This window comes from Taudactylus pleione, unplaced genomic scaffold (assembly GCF_031769625.1).
Source record: "Taudactylus pleione unplaced genomic scaffold, aTauple2 ptg000270l, whole genome shotgun sequence".
NCBI classification, from domain to species: domain Eukaryota; kingdom Metazoa; phylum Chordata; class Amphibia; order Anura; family Myobatrachidae; genus Taudactylus; species Taudactylus pleione.
In genome coordinates this window covers 9,309,902-9,329,980 of record NW_028284672.1, presented here as the reverse complement: position 1 = coordinate 9,329,980, position 20,079 = coordinate 9,309,902, and the positions used below count along the sequence as shown (strand labels likewise).

General features: G+C 39.7%; 1 protein-coding gene across 2 annotated transcripts in view; it reads left to right on the top strand.

The window, feature by feature from the left end:
* The window catches only part of ALG9 (ALG9 alpha-1,2-mannosyltransferase), a 178,817-nt gene that overhangs the window by 30,368 nt on the left and 128,370 nt on the right, over window positions 1–20,079 (top strand). For both annotated transcript variants that reach the window (XM_088481366.1, XM_088481365.1), the window contains exons 7-8: window positions 8,746–8,833; window positions 12,589–12,694. In XM_088481366.1, coding sequence (XP_088337492.1) covers window positions 8,746–8,833; window positions 12,589–12,694 — 194 coding nt within the window. The remainder of the gene's footprint in view (window positions 1–8,745; window positions 8,834–12,588; window positions 12,695–20,079) is intronic.

Genomic DNA, 20,079 nt, shown 5'->3' with positions numbered 1-20,079 from the left:
GTTCCTGGGCCAAATAAACAAATAAAAAAGTTTTTGGGAATTTTTTTTTTTTTTTTCATTGTTTAGAAATGTTAAAAACGTTTATTATGCTTAAATTATGTGTGACTGTATGTGTTATAAAAAGGATTTGAGTTCTATATCTATTTTTAAACCATTCGGTTCCAATGTGTTTAAAAGAAAGATCCATTTTGTTTCTGTTCTCTTCAAGAGGTTTACCACATCTTCTCCTCTCCAATGGGGTAATATCTTCTGTATTCCCATAAATTTTAGCCCTTTGGGGTCTTTGTTGTGATGGTTGAGAAAGTGGGCCGATAGACTGTGGGTGGTAAGGCCCCTTCTTATATTGTAGATATGTTCTGATATCCTTATTTTTAGTTTACGTTTTGTTTGTCCTACGTACTGGATCCCACAGGGGCATTGGAGTAAATATATAACTCCTTCACTCTCGCATGATATAATTTCTTTTATTTTGTACTCTTTTTTGGTAATTGAGGATGTAAATATCTGTGTTGGTTTCGTACTTGAATTTTGGTTCTTACAACCCATGCATTTTGTACAGAAGTGGAAACCTTTTTGCCCTATATTTATTGACGTTTCAGATTTCGGTAAGAAGCTCTGTGTCAAATGCTGTTTTAAATTTTTCGCTTTTTTGTATATTATACGTGGTTTCTTTGTTATTATTGTTTTAATATCATTATCCAAAGATAGTATGTTCCAGTGCTTCTGGAGAATGTTTTCTATTATTGCATGGTTTCCATTAAATTGGGTGATAAAAGAAATTGGTCCGTGATCTTCTTTGTTCTTTTGTTTATATGTGATGAGTTCTCTTCTTTCTAATTTAGATATTTTTTCTATTTCCTGTTGGAGAAAACTCTCTTTATATCCTTTTTGTATGAATCTTTCTTTCATCTCTGTAGTCTGGTGTTGGTAAGTGGAGTTCTCGGTACAATTCCTTTTTATGCGTCTGAATTGTCCTCCTGGAATATTATGAATCCATTTCCTATGATGGTTGCTTTCGATTGGTAGGATATTATTCCCGTTAACTTCTTTTATGTGATTACGAGTATGAATATGGTTATCTATGTCTTTAATAAAAATTTCCAAGTCCAAATAAATAACTGAGTCTTTACTTTGTGTAGTTGTAAACTCCAGATTGTATTTGTTTCCCATGTGTAGAATGAATTGTTGTAATTCTTCATTTGAACCGTTCCAAATAAAAAACAGGTCGTCTATATATCTACGCCAGCATATCAATTTGTCTAAAAAGGGATTATTTGTCCATATATTATTGTCTTCCCAGTACGCTACAAATAGATTAGCGTAACTGGGTGCAAATGAAGTCCCCATGGCGGTTCCCTTGATTTGTAAAAAGAATTCATCACTGTTCCAAAAATAATTGTGCGTAAGAATAAAATCGATGTTTTCCATTATTAAATTAATTTGTCTGTTTGGGATGTTTGTCTGTGTGGAAAGATAAAATCTCGTAGCCTCACATCCATCTTGGTGATTAATTACCGTATATAAGGATTTAATGTCACTTGTGCAGAGTAGATAAGTGTCTTTCCATTCTATTGTTTGTAATACTTGAAGAATGTTTGTTGTATCTTTTAAATAGCTCCTTTGCTTGCATACTAATTCTTGTAAATAGGAGTCAACATATCTTGACAGGTTTGCAGTCAGGGACCCTATACCTGACACGATAGGTCTTCCAGGTGGATTCTCCAATCTCTTATGGATTTTGGGTAAGTGGTAGAAGGTTGGGATACGTGGATGTTCTGTATAGATGTAATCGTATTCTTTCTTCGTCAAGATTCCCATTTGCAAACCTTCCTCAAGATGCTCTTGTAGTTGTCTATTAAATTTTTTGGTAGGATCGTTCATTAACCTACTGTAAGTTTCTGTATCTGAGAGGAGATTATCCGCTTCTTTTTTATAGTCTTCCACATTCATTATTACGATGCCGCCGCCTTTGTCTGCGGCTTTGATTACGATAGTTTTGTCATTTTTTAATTCTTTCAAACTTTGTTTCTCTTTCATTGTTAAATTGAATGGGATTTTTGGTTTTTCTGGAAGTTATGATATTTCCTCTTCAATCAGACGCTGGAATGTCATTATATGCGGTCCTTTAATATGGTTTGGATAAAATGTAGATATGGGTTTGTGATTCGTATGTATATATTCTTGATGAGAGGGAATAATTTCTTTCATAATTGGATTTTTTTGGAAATACTTTTTAATACATAATTTACGAATGAATTTTTGAGTGTCGATGTACAAATCAAACTTGTTGAGTCTGGATTCAGGAGCGAACTTAAGTCCTTTTCTCAATAAACTTATTTGATCTACTGTGAGTTCTTTCCTGCTTAAGTTGTATACTGTTTCTTTTTGTTTTTTGTTTGTTATTTCTATTTTCTTTTTTCTCTTACCCCCTCTTGTTCCTCTTGTGCGGAAATATTGCGTATTTTTGTCTGTGTTTGTTTCCTGTAATCTGGGGGTTTTTCTGAGCCCCAAATTTCGGCTAAAAAATCCTCGTCTGAGTCCGTAGTCACTTCCAAAGTTTTCTGCATGATTTCTTTTTTGTGGTTTTTTTCTTCTTAATGTATGATCTTCTCTGTCTTTTTCTTCTATGATTTGTAGCAATGTTTTAAAGCTTGTATGTTCTTCTTTCTTTGCTGTTTCCGTTCCTTTCTCATATGACTGTTTAATTAATTTGTATGGATTGGAATGGTTGTACATGAAGTTTCTCTGATTATAAGGTTTATATTTCTTTTGTTCTCCTGTAATTTTTGGATTTTGTTTGAGCAATGGTTCTTTCTTGTGGGTGTAATCTTGTGTCTTTTGATATTTTCTATTCCCTTCCCAATAAATACAATCTGGAGTTTACAACTACACAAAGTAAAGACTCAGTTATTTATTTGGACTTGGAAATTTTTATTAAAGACATAGATAACCATATTCATACTCGTAATCACATAAAAGAAGTTAACGGGAATAATATCCTACCAATCGAAAGCAACCATCATAGGAAATGGATTCATAATATTCCAGGAGGACAATTCAGACGCATAAAAAGGAATTGTACCGAGAACTCCACTTACCAACACCAGACTACAGAGATGAAAGAAAGATTCATACAAAAAGGATATAAAGAGAGTTTTCTCCAACAGGAAATAGAAAAAATATCTAAATTAGAAAGAAGAGAACTCATCACATATAAACAAAAGAACAAAGAAGATCACGGACCAATTTCTTTTATCACCCAATTAAATGGAAACCATGCAATAATAGAAAACATTCTCCAGAAGCACTGGAACATACTATCTTTGGATAATGATATTAAAACAATAATAACAAAGAAACCACGTATAATATACAAAAAAGCGAAAAATTTAAAACAGCATTTGACACAGAGCTTCTTACCGAAATCTGAAACGTCAATAAATATAGGGCAAAAAGGTTTCCACTTCTGTACAAAATGCATGGGTTGTAAGAACCAAAATTCAAGTACGAAACCAACACAGATATTTACATCCTCAATTACCAAAAAAGAGTACAAAATAAAAGAAATGATATCATGCGAGAGTGAAGGAGTTATATTTTTACTCCAATGCCCCTGTGGGATCCAGTACGTAGGACAAACAAAACGTAAACTGAAAATAAGGATATCAGAACATATCCACAATATAAGAAGGGGTCTTACCACCCACAGTCTATCGGCCCACTTTCTCAACCATCACAACAAAGACCCCAAAGGGCTAAAATTTATGGGAATACAGAAGATATTACCCCATTGGAGAGAAGAAGATGTGGTAAACCTCTTGAAGAGAACAGAAACAAAATGGATCTTTCTTTTAAACACATTGGAACCGAATGGTTTAAACATAGATATAGAACTCAAATCCTTTTTATAACACATACAGTCACACATAATTTAAGCATAATAAACGTTATTAACATTTCTAAACAATGAAAAAAAAAAAAAAAAATTCCAAAAAACTTTTTTATTTGTTTATTTGGCCCAGGAACATGTGCTTGACGCCAAAACCTGAGGCACATCCGGTTTTTAAACTAATTACCAATAAAGTTTTACCTATTTAAAGAGCTGTGGGAGAGGTCTCTCCCATTCTTGAGAAAGGACCTAGATGGTCTGAAACGCGTAGAAGCAAGGAGGAAAGAGGAAGCAGTACATTCAATTCTGTCAAACGCCTAACAGGACTCGAGTATTACATCCGGCGCCGGGCGCTAGACGTCATCAACCAGCGCTGCGGCACAGCCGACTGCCCGCAACAAGTCCCCGCCAAAGAAGCAAAGGGAAGTCCCCGACGGAGGTAACCCCTAAGAAGATCGGCGGTAAGGTAGGGACAGGTAGTACGGGCATAGGCGGACCATCACCCGGACCGGGTCCTGACTTTCCTCCCACATTAGTCAAAAGACTATAAACATCAATATCATTTATGATTATTTTATGTTACACGTTTATTATGCCTAATTTATCCATATAGCGCTCATTCTCATTTTTATATACTATCAATAATACTGAGCTGCTTTTACACCACAAGCGCATTGCACTCATCCATTATTTAACAGATATACTGGTGTCACATATCAAATCAATCTGCACAGTCTGCTGGTGTGACTTAGATTCACTTTCAGCAAAATAGACGCCCAACGCTAGCAGAGTAGCAAGGGACCCGACGGCTCGCTCACGCCAAGCAAGTCTCGCTGCGTGGCATATCGGGCTAGATCTGCATCCCTTTATTGGTTCCTGCACTTATGCTGCACAAATATTCTGACTTATGGACAGATAATAATAGTTTAGTTAATAATGTAGTCCAGTTAATTATGTTGGAGACTGCACAGTCCACGGTATACAGTAGGCGGGATACTGTGTAGTGAATAATCAGCTGAATATAGCAATGGCTAAGTCACTGAACGTCACCTTATGTGCATATATAACTAAATAAAATAAATAAAAGGGAACTGCAAATTAAGCAAATATTTCAAAGAAAAAATGTGTAATTAAACTGGTTATATTTACTGTGTGCTACACATAGTTTACATTAAAGCTGTATGTCATTTTCTGGGCAAGTATTAAGTATTCATGAGCAATAATGAGCTTACATGCCATGCCTGGAGAGGGCTCACTTTTCTGTGACCTCGTTAAACTGTAGGAAGTCTGCTAGATCCCAGCACATTATCTGTGATTGATCATGTGAGATTCGTGTCACAGGGTGGAAAGTCCATATCGGCATCCATTTAACTATTCCTGAAGCACTGTCACAGGAGGTGTCCATTCTATTCCTGCTCTTAACTGTAATGATTTTAATCATATATTAATAGTAGACATTAACCACTACATTGTTGTTAATGTACAGTTTAATTAAAATCTGTTTCATTGAGATGTTTTAGTAATGTATTATTGGTTATTTGTATTGAGGGCTAAGTCCTGAAAAGTTCGTTTAAAAGTTACCACATTTTGTAAGAAGGCATTGAGTGTCTGCGTTGGTATAAGGATGAGACATTCCTGGAGGGCATCGGTGCAGTTACTTACCACATATATTTGAGCATTACAGAAATCTGTCTTTTACATATATAATAATATATATAGAGTGTGTGTATTCCAGAGAACACACAAATCTGTGAATTAGCAGCTCCACCATTGTGTGAGTGACAGCAATTTCACTCCATGAGAGTGCTGAATCTGCAGGTATCCACAGGGTGTGATGGCATACCACATCTGTACTGCGCAAGGAAAACGTCCTTTAAGGCGTCGGCCTTATAGATCGGAATTTCATTGCTTTTCGAGCTTGAGTGGAAAAGTTACAAGAGTGTGCTGAAATTTTATATCGTTTATGTAAAAAGCCCTAATTGGGCATATTAAACCATACGTTTTTTGTCAGTTTCATAGCTTTTTTTAAAGTTAATATATGTATGCTTTAAAATTTAGAAACAAGGAATGTGACAAGTCTCCCCCTGGCCCACCAGCTGTTGCCTCACACATCACCCTCTGCCTTTCTGCTGTTCCCTTATACACATCACCCTCTGCCTTTCTGCTGTTCCCTTACACATCACCCTCTGCCTTTCTGCTGTTCCCTCACACATCACCCTCTGCCTTTCTTCTTTTCCCTCACACCACAACAGCTGCCCTCCTGCTTTTCCCTCACACCCCAACCTCTGCCCATCAACTTTTCTTTAATGTGATGAAATACAGGACAGTGAACACTGGATATTGGGGTGCAGGACAGTGATGACATAACAGGATGCAAGGTAGTGAGGAAATGATAAGAGGGATCACACCAGTGATCACAGGATATGTAGAGTGCAGAGCACCAATAGCAATATAGGGATGCAGGGCAGTGATTGGCAGGATATGGGATATCATATGTGTGATGACAGGACTTAGGCTGTGTAGCAGGACATTGTGGACTGCTGTACATTAACAGGACATTGGGGGGTGCAGAATGGGACGACAAGACATGGGGGATGCAGAATGGTACAGCTATACAATAGGTGGTGTAGAACTGGACGACAGGACATAGGGAGTACAGGACATGGGGGGGGGTGCAGATAACATTCTACGTGGCCATTCCAACTTTCAGCTCAGTATGTTCAATTACACCTCTCTCACAAGATTATCATGGTGGTATGCAGATTATTCAATTCAGCCTTAATATAAGGGCACACCCGCGTTGCCTTGTTGTCAATATTGAGGGGACTCATTGCTTTTGACATCATGCAGCTTTTTACTGTGTGCGCCCAAGGGATTGGTCATTCTATTTTTTTATCTGATTAGAGAAGTCTGGCCAGAGGTGGTCTTCATGGAAGAATTGCGGCCAAAAAGCTATACATTCGACGTGGAAACAAGGCCAAACGACTCAACTGTGCATGAAAACATAGGAACTGGGGTGCATAAAAATGGCAGCAGGTGCTCTGGGAGTCAAAATTTTTTATATTTGGCTGTAACAGAAGGCAGTTTGTTCATCAAAGGGAAGGAGAGAGGTACAATAATGAGTGTTTGCTGGCTACAGTGAAGTGGCTACTTGCAAGTTTGGGGCTGCATTTCAGCAAATGGAGTTGGGGATTTGGTTAGGATTAATGGTGTCCTCAATGCTGAGAAATACAGGCGGGTACTTATCCATCATGTGACCATCAGGGAAGCGTCTGATTGGCTCCAAATTTATTCTGCAGCAGGACAGCAACCCCAAACATACAGCCAATGTCATTAAGAACTATCTTCAGCGTAAAGAAGAAGAACAAGGAGTCCTGGAAGTGATTATATGGCCCCCACAGAGCCCTGATCTCAACATCATCGAGTCTGTCTGGGATTACATGAAGAGACAGAAGGATTTGAGCATGCCTACATCCACAAAAGATCTGTGGTTAGTTCTCCAAGATGTATGGAACAACCTCCCTGCCGGGTTCCTTCAAAATCTGTGTGCAAGTGTACCTAGAAGAATTGATGCTGATTTGAAGGCAAAGGGTTGTCACACCAAATATTGATTTGATTTAGATTTTTCTTCTGTCCATTCACTTTATATTTTGTTAGATAATAGATAAAAATAAACTGTTGATACTTCTATTTTTTTTAAAGCTTTCTTACTTTGCAGTATTTTTCCACTCCTGCCAAAAACTTTTGAACAGTACTGTATACATATATACCAGGGGCGTATTAAGAGAGGAGGGGGCCTGTGTGCATTCCCCGTCCAGGGCCCCCTCCTCTCTCCCCAGCAGCCGGGAGCAGACTGATGGCTGACTGCAGCAGCAATAGACTCTGGGCACTAGTTGCCATTTTCCCAGCAATTTCCTCATTGCGTATTTGCAGAACGTCGGGAAAATGGCCGCAGCTGCCATTTTTCGGCATTTTGTGCAGGGCTGAGACACCTGACGCGGGACCTCAGAGAGGTGAGTATTAGAAAATATGGACCCGACCCATTATAAATACGTCCCTGATACACACACAAACACACTATGAATCTGTGCTTCAGGATGTTTTAGAAGTGTTGGATATTGTAACATGTTAGAAATTGTTGAGTTTTTATTGTGCACAATATTTGAAATGTACTCATTTCATTCACTATAATCTACAAAAAATATTATGCCACAATTCATAAACTTTTCCACCTGAAACAAATTTACATACCATTGAAAGTTGTGATATTGTCAACTTAATCATGAACTAAATACCACAGATTTAACCCTTAATATGTGAAGCATTTTACAGACTTTTTTTTTTTTTCTTGACCAGGTGTCTTCTGTTTGATATCTAATATCTATAATAGGATTGCTTATTGTTGCTAGCTTAGAATAGGATGTGCCTCTGAACTACTTAATTGGTGATTAGAGAGTTTTGTGTGTGTATATGTAAATATATATAATATATATGTATGTGTGTGTGTGTAAGTGTGTGTATATATATATATATATATATATATAAAAGTCGCTGAGAGCGCTTATTTATAAATATTGTCCAGTGGTGATCCCCACTTTTTCTATGATGGTGATGTCTCCTGGACTCAGTAGTTAACTAGGAGACATCATCAGACACAGGGGAATTGTTGCAAAATCTACTGTGCCATTTTATGGAGGATATGTGAAATATGCCATGTTATTGGATCCTTTAGAGAGAATAATTCATGTGGATTTTCGACACATCTGTGGCTGAATTTAATTTAATTTCAATTCTTTTTTTTTTTTACTATATAAGAGCTGTGCTCCTTGATCTAACGTTACACCTCTCATTTTCAGGATTCCGATTGCATTTGATTTACTTTTCCTGAAACAAAAATGGAAGAGTTTTATCAGCTGGTCTCTTGTGGCGCTGATCTTATTCCTGGTAAGTTCTAGACCTACGCAACTTCTGAGACCAGCAGCAGGAAATTTGCTCAGTTTGACCATGTCCAGTACATTGATGGCCAGATATGGTAGAGATCCAGCAATTCAGTGCTCAGCCCGGATTATTTCTGCCTTCATTGCAGTGTGTTGCTGTAGTCAGGAGGTGACCCTGTATACAGGCCTACAACAATCAGCTTCTCACTGGGATATTTACAGGACCAAATAAGGAACCTTTTGATTTCAGAATCATTAATATCCACTATCATAGTTGTTTTAAAACCCTGCACATTTTGATGTGGGGTCATAGACCCAAATTTGGCTGCAGTTGCAGCATCTGACCAGCTTTGAATACTTCAAGGAACTTTGAAGCCTAAAGTAATTCTCTTTTCAGGTGAAAATTCTCAAAGGTTTTGCCCACTGTTAGACCACTTTAATTTGTTGGCCTGATTTAGGTGTTCTGGATCTTTTACGGTGTACAACATCTTTCTGGCTCCCTTTTATATATATATATATATATATATATATATATATATATATCGGTAGAGCCCCTCTCTATAACTGATACAACCGTAGTTTGGGTATTTAATTATACTGCTGAAAGGCATGCAAGGCACCTGCAATTAAAATTTTGACTTTAGTGAAATCTGGAAGCAATCACAAGACAATAAAATTAACTGAAAGTGGAACTCTCCTTTTTAAAGTAGACCTTGAAATAAAATGAAAAACAGCACACATCCAGTTCCCACATATAATTTGAACAGATACATTCAATCGTGCATTTAATCGATATAAACACTTTTTTTTCCACCTCCTGCAATGTCTACATCTTATGCAAAGTGTATGGCTACAAATTACTTGTAAATCAGGTTTGGGGGATTGTCTGTAAATACTATTATAATGTCTAATGGGGCACTTTCATTCTCTGACTTGTTCAGCTGTGCACATTGCCGCTTATTATGATGATGAATCTTTGCTCATTTATCTGTGCACGTGAGGAAGTATGAGGGCAGAACCATCTCCATGGGGTTCCTTCGGAGCCGCTCCGGAAGCATGTTGCAGAGAATTGAATTGTCCCTTTATACGTTGTGTGTCATGTTTAATATTTAGGAGATTACCTAGGCTGAAGGAACCTCATCAGCTGGCACTGCAAAATCTCCTTGTGTGATGTTTATACCGCTCCGATCTGTTTGATCAGTCATACAGTTAGGTCAATAATTATTTGGACACTGACACAATTTTTGTTATTTTAGCTGTTTGCCAAAACATCTTCAAGTTACAGTTATATAAAGAATATGGCTTTAAAGTGAAGACTATCCGTTTTAATATCAGGGTATTCACATCCAAATTGGAGGAAGGGTTTAGGAATTACAGCTATTTAATATGTAGTCCCCTCTTTTTCAAGGGACTAAAGTAATTGGACAATTGATTAAAAAGCTTCCTCATGGACAGGCGTGGGCTATTCCTTCATTAGTTCTTCATCAGTTAAGTAGGCAGAAGGTCTGGCGTTGATTCCAAGTGTTGCATTTGCATTTAGAAGCTGTTCCTGTAAACTCCCAAAGGAGCTCTCAATGGAAGTGCTACAGGCCAACTTTAGGTTGCAAAAACAGAACAAATCCATCAGAGAGATAGCGGGAACCTTAGGAGTGGCCAAATCAACAATTTGGTACATTGAGAAAATGAACGCACTGGTAAGCTCGGCAACAGAAAAAGGCCTTGACGTCCACAAAAGACAGCAGTGGTGGATGGTTGCGGGATTCTTTTCTTCACAACATCCAGCCAAGTGAAGAACACTCCAGGAGGAGGCAGATCACTATCCAAGTCTACCATAAAGAGAAGGCTTTCCAAGATGAAATACAGAGGGTTCACCACAAGGTGCAATCCATTTAAATGCCTCCAGAATAAAAAGGTCGGATTAGACTTTGCCAAACAAAAAACCAGCCCAGTTCTAGAACATTCTTTGGACAAATGAAACTAAGATCAACCTGTACCAGAACGATGGAAGGTAAATAGTGTGGAGAAGGCTTGGAATGGCTCATGATCCGAAGCATACCCCAACATCTGTAAAACACGTTGATGGCAGTGTGTTGGCAAGGGCATGCATGGCTTCCAGTGGGTCACTACTGTTTTATTGATGCTCTGACAGAATGCAGAAGCAACTGGATGAATTTTGAAGTGTACAGTGATATACTGTCTGCTCATATTCAGCCAAATTCAGCAAAGTTGATTGGGCGGCACTTCACAGCACCAAAGGACAATGGCCCTCATTCAGAGGCGGTCGCAAGAAGCAAGCGCTCGCTCTGAATGAGGGCGGCCGCTTGTGTTGTGAAGTGCGGCTTCCTGGTCACTAGCTAAGTTGTGGGTTAGCAACCGACCAGTTGATGGTCGCGATGGTCAAGACCATCGCGACCATCGGGGCTTGCGACGAGACCCTAAGGTTGAGTCTCGGCAACCGCAAGCCCCAGGGCCGCCCACAAAACGACAGGTATTCCTTAAGGAGCGCCTCCGTTTGTGAAACCGCCCCCCCGCCACGCCTACAAAACGGGTCGAGCTGTCGATCAACATCGACAGCCGCCCCTTTTGTAGTGAGCTCCAGAGCAAGAGAATTTCTCTCTCACTCCGGGGCTTGCGCACGCGCAGTGCGGCTGCTGCGCGTGCACAGGTACTAAACATCGACCCGATTGCGAGCGCTCAGTGCTTGCGACCGGGTCTGAATGAGGTCCAATGAACCAAAACATACTGTGAATGCAACCCAGGAGCTTTTTAAGGCAAAGAAGTGGAATATTCTGCAATGGCCGAGTCAATCACCTGATCTCAAGCCAGTCGAGCATGCATTTCACTTGCTGAAGACCTAACTCAAGGCAGAAAGACCAACAAACCACTAAAAACAGCTGCAGTAAAGGCCTGGCAAAGCAGGACAAAGGAGGAAACCCAGCGCTTGGTGATGTCCATGGGTTACAGACTTTAGTCATTACCTGTAAAGGATTCTCGACAAAGTATTAAAAATTTACATTTTTGTTAATTTGTCCATTTACAGTTGAGCCCCTGAGAATAGGGGACTGTGTATGAAAATGGCTGCAATTCCTAAACATTTCATATGATATTTTTGTTCAACCCCTTGAATTAAAGCTGAAAGTCTGCACTTCAGTTGAATCTCATTATTTAATTTTAACTCCATTGTGGTGACATACAGAGCCAAATTGTGTCAGTGTCCAAATATATATGGACCTAACTGTATATATGTGTAAGATTAACTGTATACATTTTTAAAATTAGATGGTGTTGATCAGTGTTGCACTGCAGTGAGCTAGTATGAATATAGTTATCCTCCCTGCTTCCTTGTTGGTCCATCATTGGTGCCTGTAGAGCCCATTCTTTACTCTGTGAAAAGAGTTGAGAATTTACTTATAGCAACCAATCAGCACCTGCCTATCATTTTAGAGAATGTTCTTGATAAATGCTTCATCAAAGCTGGTTGCCATGAGCAACTTCTCCACTCCTTTCACTGCTTGTTACATCAACCCTCATGTCTGATAAGGAGGTGCATAGGTAATGCAGGAACTGCTTAAGACGATATCTCCACTCCTACAATGCCGAGGGTTGCCATATTGTATTGGGCAAAAGTTAGTAAAATATTGCCAGTTGGGGAACAGTGGGAATTTGTATCATTTCACATTGATCTTTTACGCTATGATTAAACTAAAGATAGTTATTGCAAGCAAATAAATGACACGACTTCTCTCTCTCCCTGTGTCACAGGTTCCTCTGGTGGCTATTGACAGTTATTACTATGGCAAACTTGTAATAGCTCCTCTTAATATTGTCCTGTACAATGTGTTTTCACCACACGGACCTGATTTGTATGGTAGGTGACTAATGCTTGTTTATTTTTAGTGGGGGCTTGTTTTATTTTTTTTATTAAGCAATTCATTTTTATTGGTCTAAAAGGCAGAACATTGTGCAATGAAGATGAATTAAAAACAAGTAATAGAAATATTTGTCTTGCATGCTGTAAAATCTGATTACTCCACCTGCATGTACCTGTGTGGAGTTTAGGCTGACATTGCAGCAGTGAATTTGTATACTTTGCTTCATAAAGTGATCTCTACAGATAAAACAGACAGCCTGGTTAGTATGCCCAGACATCACAATTATTTATCATGGAAATAAAAAGAGAGAACATACAACCTATTTTTTTTAAAATAACCAACTGTTCCTTCCCGTCTGATTGTATTGTCTGTCCCGCTATTTTCTATGCTTAAAGTTTAATGTATATTATTTTTTCATTCTTTATATTTTCTGTCATATTCCGCTATATGCGATTTTACAATAGCCCAGTGTAACTGCCATCACAAATGTTTCATTGAAAAATATATTGAAATGTTAAGAAATAAATATAAATGGCATATAACACACATAAAAGAACAACAGTGTGAAAACATCAGAACTCACAATGTTGACAAGCCTGGTTACATTAGTGGATGGAGCAGGAGTTAAAGACCTAACTACCCTTTATAATCACAGTAAACCTGCGCACAAAAAATAAAGGGATGCAATTTTGCTGCCGCCGGGTTCAATACCGACATTCGAATCCCGGCAAGGGACTTAAGATGGTCGTCAAAATAATGACGCCTATCTTAATCCCGTCGCCAGAACGCCGAAGGAAGCCAGACCGAACAAGGTAAGTCCGGGGCGCCCTTAGCGTTGGCTGCGGGGGGGGGGAGGTTAGGTTTAGGGAGCGTAGGGAGATTAGGTTTTTTTAGCGTTAGGCACTGGCACCCCCGGGAGCAGGTTAGTATTAGGCACCTCCCCCAGGAGGGTTAGGTTTAGGGTGCGGTAAGGGAGGGTTATGTTTAGGCACTAGGGGGGTAGGTTAGGGTTAGGCACCACTAAGGGAGGGTTAGGGTGGGAGAGGGGTGTAGAGATAGGGTATTCACCTGCCCTGTTGGGATCTTCTTCCTTCGGGCTGCTGGCGTCGGGATATTCAGCCGCCGGGACTTCATACCCATTCCAAAATAAAATTGGGAGACCAGCATTGCAAAAATAGTGAATTACACTCACCGATAATTCTATTTCTTCATAGAGACCCTATGGCAGCCATTACAATGGGATAACATTCCTCTCCCATTTTTTAGACTGAACGTTTTCTAGGGACCGCCCACCTGCTGGTCTGTAGCCTCACTCCTCCCCTACCTCTATGTCTTTCGAGTGTCTCCATGTAATCTGTCCCTGAAAAACAGTATAAGGGGAGGATATTCTGAAGGCTGCCATGGGGTCTCTTTGAATAGAATCATCGGTGAGTATAATTTGCTACTTTCTTCTATGATCCCCCATGGCAGCCATTACATTGGGATATACCAAAGCGGAATAAGGGGTAGGGACAATAAAACCAACAAGAGATATGCTATTATGCCAATGTATTCGGCAAGTGCCCCTTGCAAAACATGACCACCAAAGTGGGCAGTAGAAACATTCAGAGAATAATTTTTAGAGCACGTATGAATTGAAGACCATGTGGCTGCTCCACAAGTATCTTTCACCGAAGCTTGAGCCTCCCTTGTCCATGAAATAACCATTGCCCTACATGAGTGTGCTTTAATCACAACTGGAACATTCCGACCTTCATTCTTCTACACGAATATGATCAGCTCCCGAATCCATCTTGAAATTGTTTGTTTTGTAGGAGCACAGCCTTTTTTTAACACCTTCTGGAATAACAAACACTAAGGATACTGACTTTAAACTTCTATACGCTCCTGCCTATACCTTCTAAAAACCTGCCTATACCTTCTAAAATTGACACTATTTGCGTACGCAGTCATACAGTAAAATAAAGACTTCAGACCTTGAACATGTCTTTCCAAAGCACAAAGTATTATTCAAGCAAAGTACAGATAGTTACACCATGTGATCGAAGTACAATTTAGCGCAAATAAATTATACAGACCCAAGGTACAGATATACATACGCACGCGCTTTGGGACCAGATTCCGGCATCAACAAGAAACCTCCATCAACAGCATCAGCATGAAGACTGGGGTCAGAACACACATATTTATACCCTTACAGAAATAGACTATACAATAGAGAGGTTCGTTGCGATCCCATTGGTTCCCCATCACGGTGCTTCTGTTACAGGACATTTAACAGGTTGATTCAAATGGACACAGACCAGCCTCCGACAGCCTTTGTCTCAGCTTTCCCGCCTCATGCAAACCTAAGCTGTTAATTTTCCAAAGTACATTTTGGTGCTTTAACCTTCTGCGGTCTATAAGTTGAGAATGCATGTTGCGATCTCCACACCGATGATACCGGGAAGCTGTTGAGAAAGTGCAGATCAGTACAACACCAAACACTGTTTACTTATCATGTATTAAACCTTAGATACCAAATAGTCTCTATTTCACAGCAATAGTGCTAAATGAATGAAACTTGAATCTTATACTTTGAAGCTATGGAACCTTTTATGTGAGTGTGCATTGTGTAAGTATTAGGAGTTTGGGAAAAGATGCTCGTTAACTTGGGGCAGATGCATACACACAAAGCTAATAAACAGCGTTCACATGCGGGGTATTATGCATTCGCTAATGTGCGACATGTTAGCGCAATTGTGCATATTAATGTGTGTATGTGGTATGGTAAAATATGCGATCGCATAATGCTAATAATCGTATCGCCATATGTACTGAAGTGTGAGTTTAGCTAAAATGGCGCTGAGCGTCCATTCGCAAAATGGCGTCTTGCAGATCTCATTTTGAAGATGGTGTCTTGCGGCCATTCGCAAGATGGCGTCGTTTCGATCTAATTTTAAGCTGATCTTGTCTCAGTCAATTATCCAGCTTCAACAACACGCTTTGGGATTTTTTTAATATCCTTCATTCTTTCAAGATAGATAGAAATTCCTCTAACAAGGTCCAACTTATGTCATTATTCTTTCATTCTTAGGCTCTGGATAAAATGAGGGTAACATCATTTCTTGATTTAAATGAAAAGATGTTACCACCTTAGGCTGAAAGGTTTTAGTTTGTCCTCAGCACCACCTTATCAGTCATAATATCTAAATAGGGCTGTTCTGCCCACAAAGCTTGCAGCTCACTTAAGCTGGCAACACACACAGCGATATTTTACCCGATCGGGCCGATTCCGACACATTGAAACGACAGATCGTGTAAAACATGGCCAAATCCTCAGTAAATCGTGAGTCCCCACTCACGATCACGATGCGATGCGCATCCCCGCTGGTCGCACATCGCATCGTCAGATCTGCCATGCAGTAGGCAGATCTGACAATCTAGGAGGCACTGTGAAAGTCTGGATGCAGGAGAGATCGTATGAAGATTGGACACCAAATTGTGTGCAGATCGTGTGCAGAGCTGTCGGTGAGAGTTTCAAGGGAAATCTTACACATCAGCTGATCGTGTGCAGATCGCCATGTGTGTGGCCTGCATCACTCTCCTATCTGAAGTGATTACTACAAGAAATACAATTTTCCAAGTCAGAAATTTTAATGGAACATTCTGTAGAGGTTCAAATGGATGTATTATTAGGGAAATCAGAGCCAAGTTCAAGTCCCAAGGAGCCACAAAAGATTTAATGTTTGGATGGATACTCTTAATAGCTTGGCAGAATCTTTTCATTAAATCTTCTGCCAGTGTTCTATCCAATAGGACACTCAATTCTGCTATTTGTCCCTTGATAGTTGAAGTTGCCAGACACTTTGAAAACCAGTCATGCGGGAATTGTAAGACTTATGCAGTTGTTGACCCTTTTCATGCAATAAATCTTTTTCAGACTTCATAATATGCCTCAGACTAGACTTTCTTCCTTGCTTGCATCAGGACTTGGATTACCTGGTCAGATAGGCCTTTATCCTTCAACAAGTTCCACTCAATCTCCATGCCTTCAAGCAGAGTTTATTGTGGGTCTGTGTAGTAAACTAGCCCCTGATGTAGAAGGTCTGGCCTTATTGACAGAGTCCACGGCTCCTGCACTGCCAAATTAATGGCAGTTGCAAACCACACTCTTCTTGGCCCGAAAGTAAGACTCGCTATCCCCTCCACGTGATCTCTTATTTTCTTCAGAACTCAAGCTATTAATGGGAATGGCGGGAAGACATAACCCAGTTGGTACTTCCATTGTATTGAGAGAGCATACACTGCTTTTGTCTGAGGAAGATAATATCTGGAGAAGAAGTTTTCTACCTTCCTTTTGAGATGTGTTGCCATGAAGTCCACATGTGGCTGGCCAAATTTGTTTACAATCATTTAGAACACTTTGCCATTCAGCTCCCACTCTCCTGGAAAAACATCTTTCTGCTAATACATGTTGTTTCCAAGGCACATGCATTGCTGTCAAAGATTTCAGATTCTTTTCCGCCCATGTCGATCTAATTTTAAGCTGATCTTGTCTCAGTCAATTATCCAGCTTCAACAACACGCTTTGGGATTTTTTTAATATCCTTCATTCTTTCAAGATAGATAGAAATTCCTCTAACAAGGTCCAACTTATGTCATTATTCTTTCATTCTTAGGCTCTGGATAAAATGAGGGTAACATCATTTCTTGATTTAAATGAAAAGATGTTACCACCTTAGGCTGAAAGGTTTTAGTTTGTCCTCAGCACCACCTTATCAGTCATAATATCTAAATAGGGCTGTTCTGCCCACAAAGCTTGCAGCTCACTTAAGCTGGCAACACACACAGCGATATTTTACCCGATCGGGCCGATTCCGACACATTGAAACGACAGATCGTGTAAAACATGGCCAAATCCTCAGTAAATCGTGAGTCCCCACTCACGATCACGATGCGATGCGCATCCCCGCTGGTCGCACATCGCATCGTCAGATCTGCCATGCAGTAGGCAGATCTGACAATCTAGGAGGCACTGTGAAAGTCTGGATGCAGGAGAGATCGTATGAAGATTGGACACCAAATTGTGTGCAGATCGTGTGCAGAGCTGTCGGTGAGAGTTTCAAGGGAAATCTTACACATCAGCTGATCGTGTGCAGATCGCCATGTGTGTGGCCTGCATCACTCTCCTATCTGAAGTGATTACTACAAGAAATACAATTTTCCAAGTCAGAAATTTTAATGGAACATTCTGTAGAGGTTCAAATGGATGTATTATTAGGGAAATCAGAGCCAAGTTCAAGTCCCAAGGAGCCACAAAAGATTTAATGTTTGGATGGATACTCTTAATAGCTTGGCAGAATCTTTTCATTAAATCTTCTGCCAGTGTTCTATCCAATAGGACACTCAATTCTGCTATTTGTCCCTTGATAGTTGAAGTTGCCAGACACTTTGAAAACCAGTCATGCGGGAATTGTAAGACTTATGCAGTTGTTGACCCTTTTCATGCAATAAATCTTTTTCAGACTTCATAATATGCCTCAGACTAGACTTTCTTCCTTGCTTGCATCAGGACTTGGATTACCTGGTCAGATAGGCCTTTATCCTTCAACAAGTTCCACTCAATCTCCATGCCTTCAAGCAGAGTTTATTGTGGGTCTGTGTAGTAAACTAGCCCCTGATGTAGAAGGTCTGGCCTTATTGACAGAGTCCACGGCTCCTGCACTGCCAAATTAATGGCAGTTGCAAACCACACTCTTCTTGGCCCGAAAGTAAGACTCGCTATCCCCTCCACGTGATCTCTTATTTTCTTCAGAACTCAAGCTATTAATGGGAATGGCGGGAAGACATAACCCAGTTGGTACTTCCATTGTATTGAGAGAGCATACACTGCTTTTGTCTGAGGAAGATAATATCTGGAGAAGAAGTTTTCTACCTTCCTTTTGAGATGTGTTGCCATGAAGTCCACATGTGGCTGGCCAAATTTGTTTACAATCATTTAGAACACTTTGCCATTCAGCTCCCACTCTCCTGGAAAAACATCTTTCTGCTAATACATGTTGTTTCCAAGGCACATGCATTGCTGTCAAAGATTTCAGATTCTTTTCCGCCCATGTCATAATTTTTGCTTTGTCCTGCATTAATAAACTACTACTTGTACCTCCTTGATGATTCAAGTGCGCCACCACAGTTATATTGTCTGAAAAGTGTTCATCATGACATCAATTTTTCTTTTTTAGAGTCCAACCCCCTTGCTTTACCAGGGATTCTAAAGGGTAATTTCTTCTACTGCACTGGAGTATATTCCATTGAAGACGCCTCATCCTTCACCGGACCCAAGAAACTATACCGATGGCGGATGCCATCATTCCAAGCAGCAAAGTCCTGAACTTAAAGGGAAACTGTCACTTTCCATCATGTATGCAGCCAAAGTTTGAAACTTTGTGCATCTCTCTTCTGACAGTGACATTGATCCTCCTGGTATCTATTTGTACCCCAAAGAACTTAATCCTCTGTACTGGGGTCAAGTGACTTTTTTCCCAATTCACAATCCATCCATGGAATTGAAGAAACTGTATTGTATAATCCAAGTTCTTTTTTTTACTACTTCCACTGATTTGCTGGATATTAAAATGACGTAGAGATAAGGCCAATTTTCTATGTCCTGTTTCCTCAGACAAGCCATCAATGTTATGAGGATCTTTGTAAATGTTCTTGGTGATGTTGCTAGGCCAAATGGAAGACTGGTAAACTGAAAATGTTTGTTCTGAATACAAAATCTTAGATATTTCAAACTTTTTTGACTGATGGTACATGAAAATATGTATTTTTTAGGTCAATTGATGCCAGAAAACCTTCCCTTTTTATGTCTGCAAGGATTGTTTTTTGTTTTTTTTGTAATCTTTTTTTTATTGAGGCATTTATAGTAAACAATTTTCAAAATTACATATATCAATCATTCAGAACAAAATAAAGTTATTATAATTTATAGCAATATCTTATATTTATCATAGCATGTTTGTTTTCGCAAATAAACATTTTGTTTTTAATGTCTCCATGTGGAACTGTTTTACTTGCACAAAACTGTTTGTCTCTGAGATCCAGGATAGCTCTGAAACCTCCTGTACTTTTCATTACCAGAAATAAATGAGAGTAGAAACCTTTTCTTTTCTGCATTAGAGAAGGTTCCACTGCCTGGGAAGCTAACAGTTGTCTCAAACGCTTCCCCAACGCTTTTAGGGCCTGATTCAGAGCCGGACGCTCTGACCAGAGCGCTCGCTCTGAATCAGGGCCCTCCTCCATGAAAATGTAGCGGCCTCCTGGCCGCTCGTATAGCTGTGGGTGACCACCCACAGCATATGCGAGCGGCCAAAAAGATGGTCGCGATGGTCGAGACCAT